This window comes from Caretta caretta, chromosome 8, assembly GCF_965140235.1.
Source record: "Caretta caretta isolate rCarCar2 chromosome 8, rCarCar1.hap1, whole genome shotgun sequence".
NCBI lineage: Eukaryota > Metazoa > Chordata > Testudines > Cheloniidae > Caretta > Caretta caretta.
This window is the reverse complement of record NC_134213.1, coordinates 13,040,339-13,054,809: the sequence shown is the minus strand read 5'-3', so window position 1 is coordinate 13,054,809 and position 14,471 is coordinate 13,040,339. Positions and strand designations below refer to the sequence as shown.

At 41.2% G+C, this 14,471-nt stretch overlaps 1 protein-coding gene across 17 annotated transcripts in view; it reads left to right on the top strand.

The window, feature by feature from the left end:
- Positions 1 to 302: 302 nt before the first annotated feature.
- TCF7 (transcription factor 7) overlaps positions 303 to 14,471 on the top strand; it is a 142,990-nt gene continuing 128,821 nt past the window's right edge. For 2 of the 17 annotated variants that reach the window (XR_012669565.1, XM_075131287.1), the window contains exons 1-3: positions 304 to 941; positions 1,069 to 1,135; positions 1,810 to 1,916. Coding sequence is in view for 15 of the 17 variants with exons in the window: in XM_075131287.1 (XP_074987388.1) it covers positions 744 to 941; positions 1,069 to 1,135; positions 1,810 to 1,916 (372 nt within the window). In the remaining 2 variants the exon portion in view is untranslated. Of the gene's footprint in view, positions 942 to 1,068; positions 1,136 to 1,265; positions 1,474 to 1,809; positions 1,917 to 14,471 lie in introns of those variants that run through there. The other 15 variants (XM_048861839.2, XM_075131286.1, XM_048861834.2 and 12 more) reach the window with 11 other exon arrangements.

The window sequence follows — 14,471 nt, the reverse complement described above, 5'->3', positions numbered from 1 at the left end:
CCCGAGCCCGCCTCAAACCCCCCCCCCCCTCCTCCTCCTCCTCCTCCTCCTCAGGGCGACCTCGCCCAGCCCCTGGGACAGCGAGCCGCACGGGCCCCACAGCGGCGGAGACGGGCTGCGCCCCCAGGGCGTCGGGGAGGGGGGTGTGGCGGTGCCTCCCCCCACGCCCAGCCGGGCTCCAGCTCGCTCCGCGGGGACGCGCCGGGGCGTGCGGGCGGCGAGCGCGGGCCCTTTAAGACCGGCGCGCGGGGCTCTATGTGTGCGCGCGCGCGCGAGAGAGAGAGAGAGAGAGAGAGAGGAGCGAGCGAGCGAGCGAGCCCGCCAGCCGCCCAACCCCTCCCCGGCGCTGTCAATCAGCCGGCGGCTGCTTTGATGTCTCCAGCCCTTGGCCGCTGAGGCTCCGCCGCCTCGCTCGCACACACCGCTCGGCACCGGGCGCTCCAGAGCCGTGTCTCTCCCGGTCGGAGCCTCGGGCTTGCACTACCCCGGGCTGCTACTTCGCTGAACTTTCCGGGGGCTGGCTGGGGGGGGGCGGGGAGGGGGGTTGCTGCTGGCCCCGGGATCCTGCTGCTGCTGCTGCTTCACCATCCCCCCCAGGCTGCAGCCTTGCAACCCCCCGTGCCCCCGCCCCTTCCCCCCCAAAAGGGTTTGATCTTCGGGGGGTGGGGGGAGCGCGGCTGCAGCCGGCGAAGTTCCCGTGCGGCTCGGAAGGGGCGAGGCGGGGACGCGGGGGGGTGGGGACCATGCCCCAGCTCAGCAGCGGCGGCGGGGATGACCTGGGGGCCAATGACGAGATGATCGCCTTTAAGGACGAAGGGGAGCAAGAGGAGAAGATCCAGGAAAACGCCTTCACCGAGCGCGACCTGGCCGACCTCAAGTCCTCGCTGGTGAACGAGTCGGAGAGCAACAGCAGCCCCGCGGCCGCGGCGGCCGATCCGGAGGTGAGAGCCCCCCGCCCCGCACCAAGGGCTTTGCCCCCTCCCAGCCGACTCCCTTCGGGTTTATTGCAACGAATAAAACTTTGTCTCCCTCCCCCTTTCCCCTGCTGTGCTTTTCTCTCCCCCACAGGCGATCAGGCGTGTGCAGGATCCTCAAAGGGTTTATCAGGAGAAACTCCCGGATCACATGGAAGATGGTTAGTTTCGTAAACCATTCATTGCTCCTGCCCTTCCTCTTTCTGCAGCCTCCCTCCCCCCCGCCCGCAACCTCTTGGGTGATGTGCTGAGTCCTGGGAGGGGAGAAGAGAAATTTCGTTTTCTTTCTATAAATCAGAGCAGACAAAAAGAAAAAAAAACAGGGAGGAACTTTGATTCGCCAGATGAAGAAGCCCTTGCGTGCTTGATACATTGGATTGCCACAACACAAGGGGCTTTCAGTCACTCCCTTGACATTTAACGTGTAAACAATCCTCCCCTTTCTCACAGGGTTTGAAATATTATCGATCTGCTCCTCTCTTGGTGGGGGTCCTGGGAGGCAAGTTTTGCAAGGCGGCGGTGATGCCGGGGGGATGGTCCAGGAATACTACCGCTGTGTGAAGTGTGCGAAAGGGAAAAGCTTTTATTTGGCCTTATTACTAAAGCCAAGTCTGAGCCCTTGATGAGGGTGGGCTGGTCCCACAGGTAGACCATACAGAGCGTTTATAAGTCCTAAGGGCAAACTATGCACATGAAATAATTCTACTGGTAGAGAAGGCACCAAAAAAATACATGGTGCACGTAATGTTCTGTTTGTAAACTACAAGCACCTCGCACAGGCAGAGGAATGACCTGTTGCAGGGCAAGTCCTAATGAAGTACTTTAATTTTAACAGGTATAAAGCATCAGGACACGGGGATGTACAAAGGATCTGCTTATTCTGGCTACCCTTTTCTAATGCTCTCAGACCCTTATCTGCCAAATGGATCTATGTCACCTTTGGTGAGTTCATGATGTTTCTGAGACTTTTTAACCTTTTGCAATTGAAGTATATTGCTGTCTGCCAGGCAATCACTTGACGCCATTGCTTTTACTGACATGATGTAGCATTATTCGTAAAATGCCTAAGACGGTGGCCTAAAGAAATTAAAGGAAAAAGATCAGAGAGGGTAAATGATGCTCAGCCGTAAGACGGTGGTGTAGTTCTGAATTATCCAGAGGGGTTTCTTTTCAGATCACCTCAGCTTCTAGTTTCATCTCCAGTGTTTCAACAAAAAGAGCAAGAGCTGCCTCCAGAATGCCCCCTTCATTTTTGCTTAAATATTAGATGATAATTTGTGATGTATGTGTTTAAGAATCTAGCCCCAGTTCAACTTCCCCTTGTAAAATGGCTTGCTTTGCCACCCCCTCCCCCCCTGCACCAAATGAAAGGGTTCAGTTGTAGATGATCTCCATACTGATGGACGTTTTACCATATTTAATTAATTGCTATTGGTCCTACGCAAAGGTCTAATGTTACTAGCAGGCAATGTTTGTTCCAATCTTTATTTTACGGAAGTTTTACAAAGAAATATCAAGTAAGTTCTAGTAATTAGGTACATGTTAGTACTTACTGTAAGTTGTGCTAAATGAATTATTTGATATAGTATGCTATTTAGGGAGGGGTTTTGCCAGAAAATCCCTATCCATAGCCACCTCTAGCAGATTTTCCAACAGAAATTGCAACTAAAAACACAAAGAGGCAAATTCTGCCGTCGTTAGTACTGCTGTAAATCTGGAGTGACTGCATGGGTTTCAACCATTATTCTGGACTTGGAGTTGTGTAAATGAGAACAGAATATGTTTTCATTTTTAGTTTTGATCTTACTGCTACAAGATTTTGAACAATAGATTTTGACCTCCTTAATGCAAACTGGAGGTTCATTGAAATTCTACTAAATTTAGAAATTTCAATCATGTGTGCACTGGAAAAGTAAGAATACAAAAACTGCTGCTATGAAGAATGCTTTGGTGGTGGGGTACTATGAAAATCTGTGAGTGAAGGTGTAATATAATAATGTTTGTGTGCATCATCCAAATGATTGCAATATCACAAGGTTTAAAGTAGTTAGCTTTTAGGGTAATGGTGGTGTCTGGTTATTTTTGAAATCTACTTGTGTATGCAGTGCAGTTACACTTTACTGGGCAGACCTTCAGCTGGTGGAGTTGTTGTAATTCCACCGAAGTCAGCTTACAGCATCTGAGGACCTGCCTCTACGTTTTTATAATTTTCTTCATTATTCGAAAATAAATGATACATTTGCAAGGCAAGGCCAATATGGAGCATTGTATATGCATCTCGTCACTTGCTTCCTATCCCCCTACCCATTACTCCAGGTTCCTGTTAATCCTCTCATTTCTCTGACAGATAACGCCCTTCTTTTACTATTACATTTTGAAGTGTGATACTAAAGCTGTTTTTTACAATAGCGTTAATTTGTGCTCCCTGGTACAGAAGTTGGATGAGCTGTCACTTACGTTGGCACAGCAGCTATTCAGATGCTTCAGAATTCTGTGAATATTTGTATCCATCTTAACCCTTTGCAGATTTTATTCTATTGGTTAAAACTGTGGCAGCCTATTTATTAGCAATGTGGTTAAGAAATAGGCTTTTGGTTAGTGAACCAGTTAAGGAACCTCCCACCACTGCTAATGTAAAAAAGTACAGGTTTACAGTTCGAGGAAGACAGGGTAAAACAAACAGTACAGTAATCAAAAGAGTGAAAAATGACAAGCCGAGCGAGCATGATTCAAAGCCCATTAAATCAGTGGAAATCTTTTAATCAAGCCATACAGATTGTGCAATGCCTTCGGTTTGGTGGATTGAAATGGTGATTTAATTTTCTATCTAAAAATCTGAAACCTATTTAAAAAATATGGAAAGAGTGCTTCATTAAATCAAAGAGAAGTTGCTAGTCTTCCTCTAATTGTAAAGAAGGTACAATACGTATAACTTTAATATTTTCTTCTGGGCAATTTGGTGTGTGCTGGTATTGACTGACTGATTATAAAAAGTTAACCTAGTAAGTACTTTTATTACTATCATTTGTGATTATATTAATACTGTCCATGTTCTATAAGAAGTAGGTCTTGATCTAATGATTATTCCCACTGATTGTGTGATCCGTATTATGACTGAAGATTTGGGATACTTATCCTCCAAGAAAAATATTGTGTTTTTTAATTAAAATTCTGCCAGGTTAAGGAAATGGAGTTTGTTTTCTTTTAATGTGTGAACAAATGGGGTTGTACATCACTACAGTGCATGTACTTGATAGTGAAGCGCTTTCTCTAACTGGGGTTTCCTGTGAACATTTGTAGGCAGCTGGGATGAATTTTGTAATCCTCCCCGACCCCCTACCCCCACCCCAAAAAGAGAATGAGCCAGGCAGTGCTTTTTCAAACTGTCAGAGGAGTTTTGCATTAAATGGTTGGAAAAAAAATATCTCAGGCATAGCAAAGCTCCCTGAAAGATCCAAGAGCATTCAGAATTCAGGCTGAAAGTTGAACCCCCGCACTGTAGTGCATTATAAAATTACATATTGTCTGGAGATTTCTACTTTACTTAGACATGTTGTTGTGAATTAAGGCTGGCATTAGTTTGGAGTATTTCTGCTTTTGTGAACAAGTCACAACTTAAGCATTACTGTGGTAACATTAACTTTTTTAAATTTATTTTCACATTAGCCCCAGTTGTGTTTCAGTTTCCCTTAGGGCTCAGTCATAGCTTGGTAACTGAAGTAATAGACTAGGTGTGCCTTGAACTGATCTCTTGTCAAAACCTCGTATATATATATAGGAAACATACTATGATACATTTTATTGAAATGCACCCAATCCCTGTTTTTATGTGCACGTGTGCCTTTCTTGAACCATGAATTCAAAGTGACTTGGTGCTTGAGTTCACCAGCAGCAGAATGCGCCAGTTGATGAATTTTGCTCTCCCCTTACAGCGAGATGGTGACTAAAGGCCATAGGTGCTGGAACTAGGGATGCTGGGGGTGCTGCCACACCCCCTGGCTTGAAGTAATTTCCATCATATATGGGAGTTACAAATGGCTCTCTGCACCCTCATTATACAAATTGTTCCAGCACCCCTACTAAAGACCTCATTTCAGTGCCCTGTGGTCAGCTATTTGGCAGTCTGGCCAAATTCAGGCTGCCCATGCAATAGACTGACAAGGCTCTTTTAATGTGATTATGATCTGTCATATTGATACCTGCTTGAGCATGCTTTCCACAGAGTGCGGCTGTATTAGGTCATAAGGTGTTCTGGACTAGCATCATCAACATTGGTGCTGCATATGTCTATCCAGGGACTGACCCTGCACTCCTTCCTCTGAGAAGGCCCTGGCTTTTCCCAGAACAGAAGGTGTAGCCTCTGTCAGTTACAAATCTGCATGAAACTTCCAATGAATGAATATGAATGTGTTCAGAAAGTATTTTTCCAAATGAAACATCAAATCATAAAAGTATATCCTTGTTTTAAATAGTACAAATGACTTTTAAAGCAAATTAAGGTGCCTCCTTTGTAACGACCTAAAAGACAGATGTAACTACTAACAGTAGAAGTAAAACATGTTAAAACTTTGATCAGATTAAAATCTTCTTCTTGCTCTGGTTGTATAATTGAGTGTAGGCCTGAGGGAGTTTTCTGAACATTGTTACATCTTGTAGCGCATGGTAGTTAAAGGTTTTCAGAAGCACTGATAAGTTCCTGTATTTTGTATATGGGAATATAAAATAAGGATATTAACTGTGTGGTAGTGGAAGTGTGTAGGGGCCAACCTTGCGCTTCTAAAGTCAGTGACAGAATTCCCAGTGACTTTAACTGGGGAGGATCAGGCCATCTACTCTTTGGGCCAAATTTTGCCATCATTTTCCATGCAAAACGGTTGGATTTGATGGGCTTGTAAGGTAACTTAGGGAATAAGTAATGCTTTTCAAATGCAAGGCTGAGACTCTGGAGAGGCTTTCCCATTCTTTGGACTCCAGCAAACTGAGGCTTCAGTGCACCCAGTTATTTGGAAAACAAACACCCTACAGGTTTCAGAGTAGCAGCCGTGTTAGTCTGTATCTGCAAGAAGAAAAGGAGTACTTGTGACACCTTAGAGACTTAACAAATTTATTTATTTGTTAGTCCGTCTCTAAGGTGCCACAAGTACTCCTTTTCTTTTTGCAAACACCCTGCAGAATCTCTTTAAAAGTATTTAAGAATAGATATTTAAACCAAAGCTCAAATTGGAAGGGGGGAAGTAGAAGTACTATCCTAAGCTTCACCCACTTGACATGCCACAGTGAGATGCCATTGACAGAAGATTGTGTGGATTTTCAAAATCTGATTCCCTGTAACTCTGCGGGGCTCCTCAGATTTGGTTCTCTCTCAGTGGGGTTTGTATACAACCTTAGGCAAGGCTGGATTAAGGCATATACCTATGGCCCCAGTTCTCAGAAGTCATATGAGAATATCAGAATCTGTTTGAGCTAAAAGAGAATCTCCATTAGCTGTTAGCAGTATGACATCTATGGCACACAGCGAACCAGTTCAGTTTCCATTCAGTAGAAGGCAGTGCTACACAAACTCTAACCGTTTTTGTAGAATACATTAGCATTTACTCAGTATAAAAAGAAGACCATCCTCCTTAAACCAAACAAGACATACTAAGAATCTCCCCAGAATTATCCTCTATAGTCCATTTCACCTGGGAGGAGTCCAGAGTTTTCTAGACAAGCCAGTCCGTTTTGTGTCTCCTCCATTACTAGTACAAGACAGGGCTAAATTCTATTCTAGTGCCTTTTGCTCAGAGATGCAAAGTTGCGTTCTCAATGTCTGAAAATCTAGTCCTGTTCCTAGCAAGTTCCCTCCACTTGCTGTGCCAAAGTATCACATAGCAAAATATTGATCCCTAATTCTCCAGAATATGAACAGGAAAGAAGTATTACAAGAAGTGGCCAACAAATTAATGTGTAAATGTAGTTCAGTGAGCTACTCAAATATATTTTAAATCTGGAACTTTGGTGGTTCACATTCCAACTGGTGCAAATATTGTAATGGTTTGAGATTAAAAAATATTAGGGGCAGATTCTGGTCCCTTTGCAATCAATGGTTCAGTGTGATCATAATGTGTCACTATCTATCTCTTTAGGTGCTCAGGGCCATATAAATACCTGGTTAGATAGATCGGCTCAGACTAGCAGCTGCAAAGGAAAAGTAGATCTGTGCCTTACCACTAGTGCCTGCTGCTGAGTGAAATCAATGGAGCCATCATGATTTCAATCAATCAGTTTCTCTTGACAGTAGGTGCCACTCTATTGGGCGCTAGTGGGACAGTGCTCTTCCCCTGCAGATGCCAACACTGGTTATCCTGCTTCTGTCACTTGAAGGGAAAGGAGATAGTTGAGCAACTGCCTGGCCAAGGGACATCTGAGCAGGCCGGCAGATGACTAATTTGCTCTCCCCTGACCAAACCACATCTTCCAGCTCTTCACCTTGCTTGAGATAAGATGAGGGTGAAAATAGTTCTTTTTATATTCAAAGTGAAATATCAGCTGGTCAAATGTACTCAGAGAGATTCCAAAGTAGTCGATTTATGTTTGGTTCAGCTGTGGTCATATCCTGAGGAAAGTGTGTGTGTGTGTGTTAATTTCTGGGGATTCACATTATATCACCATATTGTATTTGAAGCAATAGTTGAAATAATTGAACTATCTGAAATAAATTAGAGAGTTCTGCATAAGAAGCAATGACAAGATATGGCCTTTTGTCCCCCCGGTAATAAAACTTTCTTTTAAAAAACTTTCTTTTGACCAAAAAAAGGTGAAGAAAAATCTCACATGGAAACAAATAAAAGTTTTTTGTATAACTCTTTGCTTGTGAATAGCTGTTTGCACATCTTTCGACAGTTTAAAGGGTGTCACAACAATTCCTTAATAGGATACCTTGTCACTTGTTGCACCAATCATGAGCATAGCTTACTGATATGTAGTTAGAAGAAAAGGAGTACTTGTGGCACCTTAGAGACTAACCAATTTATGCTAACGAAAGCTTATGCTCAGATAAATTGGTTAGTCTCTAAGGTGCCACAAGTACTCCTTTTCTTTTTGCGAATACAGACTAACACGGCTGTTACTCTGAAACCTGATATGTAGTTGTAATTATGTTAATTTTGACATATGTTAAAGTCACCACCCATGCAGATTGGATTATTGTTGTTGCTGTCTGTTAAAGTGTTACTAAATCAGCTGTGTGAATATTTTAAAAACAAGAACAAACCTAAACCAAAACTCACAAGGCTCATCCATGTTAATGATTAATGTCTTGGAAATTTTCACTTTGAAGAACAAAGTGATTTTTAGGTTTATCAGGGATACAATGTATCTGAAACAAGGAAATATACTTGTTGAACCTAATACTCACCATTTAGTTCTTTGCAAATTGAGATTAAAAAATAAAATCTTTAAAACGATATTGCTCCAAGCTCAAGAGTAACACATTTCAGCCTAGTGTCAATTTTTCACAGTCGATTTACAGACACTATTAAACCTCTGTGTTCACATGGAAATCCTGACAAAACCATCAGTGCAGAGTTGTTGCCAGAATGCTTCTCTTGTTTACCTGTACATGTAACCATTTATGTGACTAAACATGCAAACACATTAACACGTCTGTATGGCTGACTATATTTACTATTCTCGTAGTGTATCTATGATGGGCCAGATTTTAATAGATATATGAGCAACTTGTATCCCTGTGTATCTTAGAAAATCTGCTAGTATAGCAGATCTTTCAAGGTGCGGTTATGTGCTTTGCACACGTAAGATTAAAGTCTGATCCTTACTGTCTATGTGTAAAAATGTCAGATTACAGTTGTACCCTGACACATACCAACTGTTTTTAAGGAAGTATCTATCACTCATGCTTATTTCACCTATACAGTTCTGTCTGGTTATATTTGAACTGTAAGTATTATAGTGACACCACATTTAAAGTTCCTTTAGTGCAATTTAGCATTTCACTTTCAGTGATTCACTTGTGGCCTTAGAGAAAATAAAGGAAATTCATAATCCAATGTCCCCTACCTCTGCTCATATAGAATTTAAGTGAATGATGTGAGTATTTTTCTGGGGAAATGAATGACATTTTCTTGGACAGAGTGGGTTTGTGTGAGTTGTAATAAAGTCTGTGGATCTGCCATTCAGTCAAGACTTCTGCCTTGGGTATGAGTCCTGATCGAAACCCCCCAAGGGTTTCATGCATTCATTGTTGCTTTGATTCTGCAATGGGCCACTTCAGCTGTAGTGCTGGCCATCCACAAAGTACTTTGCTGTAGTGGTTCCTGGGGTAGGGTATTGCTACAACCAGAACTGCATCTTCCCTCTCACTTACTACCTTGATGCATGGCCTTGCTTAAAGTGACTCAACATCAGACAATACTCATTCCTTTATTCTCTGCTGCTATTCTTTAGCTTTTTATGCCTCTCTCACTGCAGCTTACTTCTTTATCTTGGTGCTTTTTATTGGTACTGTCAGCATCTCTCAAAGAGTCCTCTATATTGTTGCCTCAGTTTACCAGTGGTGGGTGGAGGTCACAAAGGCAGGAAAGTATGTACATGACTCTTGTCAGAGTCTTAAAGGAGTCACCATTCTAGGGGAAAGTTCTCAGCGTACACAATGTCCTGTGTTGCTGCTACAGTGGGATCTCATGAATATCCCCACGTGGACTTTCATGCTGTCTTCTTTCAAATAGCTCCTCAAGAAAATTTAAAAAAAAAAAAAAAAAAAGCTTTAACATGATATTTACTCATTAATCTTCCTGAATCTGGAAGATGGAACAAAGGTTCAATAGGAGGACTTGATGACTCCGAGGACTTTTAATGGGCTACAGAGCTGTTCACTTTGTGGTTGCTAGTTCTAATCTAGCTGGATCATAGAGACCTAAAGACCATTACTATCTGATAGACCACAGCACTAACTCCTCTCAGTTGGACATCTTAATCCAGTTCCTGATGGATTTGTGCCTGCATTATAAAAGCCACTGTTGCTGTTGAGCGGGCTGGTTAGCCATCCCAGCCGACACCAATTTCTGAATGATCTGGATTATGGAATGTCTTCTCACGCTGCTATGTTAGTGTTGTGGCACACTCAACACCTCATGTTGTCTGCACCAAAACCATTGTGTGCGTAAACTGAGGACTTCGTTGTCAAGGGCAACCACTTCAGCACATATTATGAGCATTACATCCTCCTGCTTTGTTTTTGTAAGGGAAATCACAGCATCATATACTTTTGAGCCTTGAGGATCCATGTGCACACAAAGGCCTTTTCTCAGTCTCCTCTAAACTAAATTGGCCAAATATCTCTCACTGTGCATTGGTCTCTCCCCACCATGTGACGCATAATCACCGCAGAGACCCACCCTCTTCTGTCTGTTTGCATTTAGATGTTTATGAATCAACACCACGCTCCAAGCTACTGAGGGCAAAATTCTGCTACCATTACTCAAGTTGAGTAGTTTAATGGAAATCAGTGGGATTACTCAGAGTGAGATACTACTTAATGTAAGTAAGGATGGCAGAAACTGGCCCCTAACTTAACTCGTAGACGTAAGTAATTGAGTGAGAAGGAAGCAGTTGACTGTCCAGGAAAGATAAGCCTTTGAACAGGCCCTTTGTGGTTTAGCTCTGAGCAATGGTACCTCTAGTTAGGAAGCCCATCTGCTTCTCTTTTCTCCACACCTGATATATGGAGTGTTTAGTTAAAGTCAGAAATAAAGTGAGTTACTGATACTCTTGGTGCGTATTTTTTTTAAATATAAACATGATTCATGTTGAACTATTAGAAAGTGTCAAAGGATAAAATGTATATAACACGATGATTCTCAAAGGAGATAGCTGCTGCATTGTTAGGCTTTGCAGAATTCAAATTTTTTTTTTTTTTTTAATAATTTCAACAGCTAATATCAGGGGGTTTTAAGCATTTATTTTTATCAATTTAAATTCACAGTTGTGGGAAATTTATGGAGGGTGTCAGAATTGGGGGGGCAGACAGTTAATGGCAGATGCTGAGATTCGAAAAGTTAAAACACAAAATTGTCAACAGCACATGTCAAACTGTATAAGTAAATATTGTTAAATCAAACTAACTTCTCAAGCAGCATTTTTCTTTATTTGCCTATAACTAAATTTCAGTCATCAGTGGAAATATTTTTCATCAGTTTGTGTGTGTGGTCAAATTGACGTTTTACTGACATTCACAGATAAAAATCTAATTCGTCGAAGCCTAGTTATTGTGATGAGTCATTTCATGTGAGTATTAAAAAATTCTCTAGAGGATCTGAGACTGACTGTTTGCTGTAATTATTGACTAGAAGGCTTAATTAATCCTCTGTGATGATCTAGTAGTATTGTTCATATGATATTGGTGTAAATGGTCACTCAGTGTTTCTAGGTTTCTAAATATCTTGTGATTGTTCCTGGTCTTCTCTCTCCTTCCAAGTCAGAGTTGTTTTCTAGTCTTTCGGTGGCATACGAAAGGGGTCATGGTTCGGGGGGTGCATCCATACTCTGGCAAGCCCCAGCTGACAAAATGGCCTCTTGGACCCATTGGTACCCGGACTGTCAAACTGGCCAGAAGCTCAGGATTGAAGGGTCACTAAGGTGGCTGACACCCCAAACTCTGGTCCCATGCTAAGCCCAGCTCAGTTGCACCAAAGAATCTGGTCCATTTTGTTTTACTCGGTCCCAAAATTAGTATTCCCTTAAAAACTAACATGCGAGGTTTTAACTATAAACTAAAACTACGTATTTAGAATCTAAAGCACTTTCCACATCCACTTAGAACAGTTTGAAGTCTGGCCAAATGTTAGGCAAAAAACACTGAGTGTCTCTTTTGTTCCACTGAGCCATTTGAACTGTATACACATCTGTGTAAAAGAGCCACACAGTAATCATGGACTGACCAAATAAGTATATTTTTTAAAAACGTGATTCAAACCCTATGCTGTATGCTGAATTTATTTTCTCCTGTGGTTGATTCTTTGGAATGGCATATGTTAGTGGAAACAGAGATTCTTCTGGGATGTGACATACACAAAAAGGAAAATGTGAGAGGCTAGAATCACAAAGTATTATTGACTCAGCAAAAGGGCAACAAAATGAGCATGTTTTTAAAATAATTGTTTAGTTGATGTTCTTCACGCAAGCTTCTTGAAATGAACCTGTGTTCTAACAGAAGAGGGGTCCTTTAGATATTGTTTTCATGTTTGGGAGATAAAAATCTCCTAAGATCTACCAAGTGAAAATTGGTTCATGTTCTACGGTATGGAATGGTTAATTATTTGGACCTCCTAAAATATTGCATCGTGGAAATCACTAGCAAATGCTTGTGTGTCATTTAAGTTGGAAGAGAAAAGAAGTTGTTTCCTGCTGAAAAATGTTCTGCATCCAACCTCTTTTTAAGATTAATATGACTTGGCTGTTTAGATGTTGGACCAAATTCTGCTCTCCGTTACACTGGCTGGCACAACCTCATTGACACTGGTATAATGCAGATCAAAATCTGGCCTTTGGACTGTGGTTTCATGCCATAACTTACAACAGGTGGCAATGTGGGCTTTGAAATCAGAACACTTTAAGTGGCAAGCAGATTTTTTGGGTCCCTACTAATGTTTTCTGGACTCATGAGTTGATTTGATGAAATGCCGTGACAACCAATTTTGTCACTTAGGACAAACAAATGCTAACCCTAAATCTGAAGCAGAAGCAATAATTTTTAAGTAAGAAATGAAAAAAATTCTTAAACTTTCTCTGATACAAAGCGATTTGAGCAGGACTCTACACCATATGAAACACATTATAAATACTCTTGTAAAATCCACATCATTATACCACATGAAAAGCTGGGTCCTAAAAATAGCCATTCACAGAGGATGCTGGCTAGTAGTAATTTTAGCAATCATGAAATAGTTGCGTTGACATCCACATGCATGCACACCCACAGAGTGCTCTGACTTGAATATACTTAGCAATGGGACATTATTGTCCCATAAATAGTCTTCCATCTATAGCCTTTTCTTTCTGCTTTTATTCCTGCTCCTCTGACTAGTTTTATTGAAAAAAATGGGTAATCAGTAGAGATTTGCTTTCTCACAGGAAAACTCTTTCCTTGTCATCAATTTGACAGCCTCAGTGCTTGAAAACATCAGCTGTGTTCTCCTTTCACCATTCTTCTGAATTATTCCTCTTTTTTCCCCTCAACAGGGAAGTTCTTCTCACAGGCATTGTCAATATAATTTCCTTAAACAGTCATATTTTTCTTGTATGGTTTATTAAGTTTTCAGTTTGTCATAGAAGCAAAGCACGTACTTGCCTGATATTCAGAAGTTTGGCTGTCAAAACTTATATTCTTACCTAGTGCTCTAGGTTTAAGAACTGCCAAATCTAATCAGACCATGTTGTTTAGTATTCAGAGGAATGTGCAAGAGTCACCAGTAGGCAGTTATGGAATAACTTGTCCAAAAGGAAAGCTTCTTCCTAACTTCATCAGTTAGAGCTTGGCTTATGCCTTGAAGCCTGAGAGTTTATAATCTCCAAACTTTGGAATCTGGGGGGCAGAGCCTCAGATAGTGTAAATTCTCATAGCTCCATGGAAAATAATTATTTAGGTCAATTTACATCAGCTGAACTTCCCTTGTTTAAAAAAAAAAATCCTCACTATTGGAAGGGTATTTCTTTTTTTAAAAAAGTTTGCAATGTAGGTGTTGATCTGTAATTGATTTTTTTTCTTTTGTAAATAGAGATCTGGACCATGGATTCAAGAATCTTCAAATATGGGAGTGTTTTGAATGTTGTGGCTTAAGCCCATCCCTACCTTTAACTGTATGTCTCCTCTAAACCCACTGGAAACTATTTATTTCCCTAAAAGTTAGTTTGCTTAAGGGATTGGGAGAAAAGCTTTGGAGATATCACACAAAATAATAGGGTGTTCAAGAAAGTAGCTGGTATGAAAACCATTAAGTCTGAAGTTTCATTCAAATCAGATGTAACTGTGGTTCTAATCGTATAGACGACAAAGTCTTTAGGAAATATAAGTTTAAGTGATTCACAGTGGGAGTTTTATTCAGCCTCCAAATTGTGTTTTAACTTAAAGGGTAAATCTTGTCACTTGTCCAGCTTCAGAGTTCCTTTCCAGGAACTTTTTAATCAAGCTGTTGAATTCTCTAAACTTCTTAATCAAGCTGTTGAATTTTTATATGCCTTCAGTAAGTTTGGAGAATCAGTTGCCATCAAATGATATCATATAACTGTTAGCTGTTGCTTATGTAGTTCCTTAAAACAAGGAGGGAAAAAAACCATGATGAAATAGTCCTTAGAATTTGGACTTATACAAGCCTCAAAAAGTAAACAGTGTTTTAAGGCTATATTCCTATCTTAGTGGTAAGCAATCCAGGCTCACACCCTGGGAAATACACTGTATAAAGTATCTGGTACTTATATTTAGATATAACGTTTTTTAAAAAA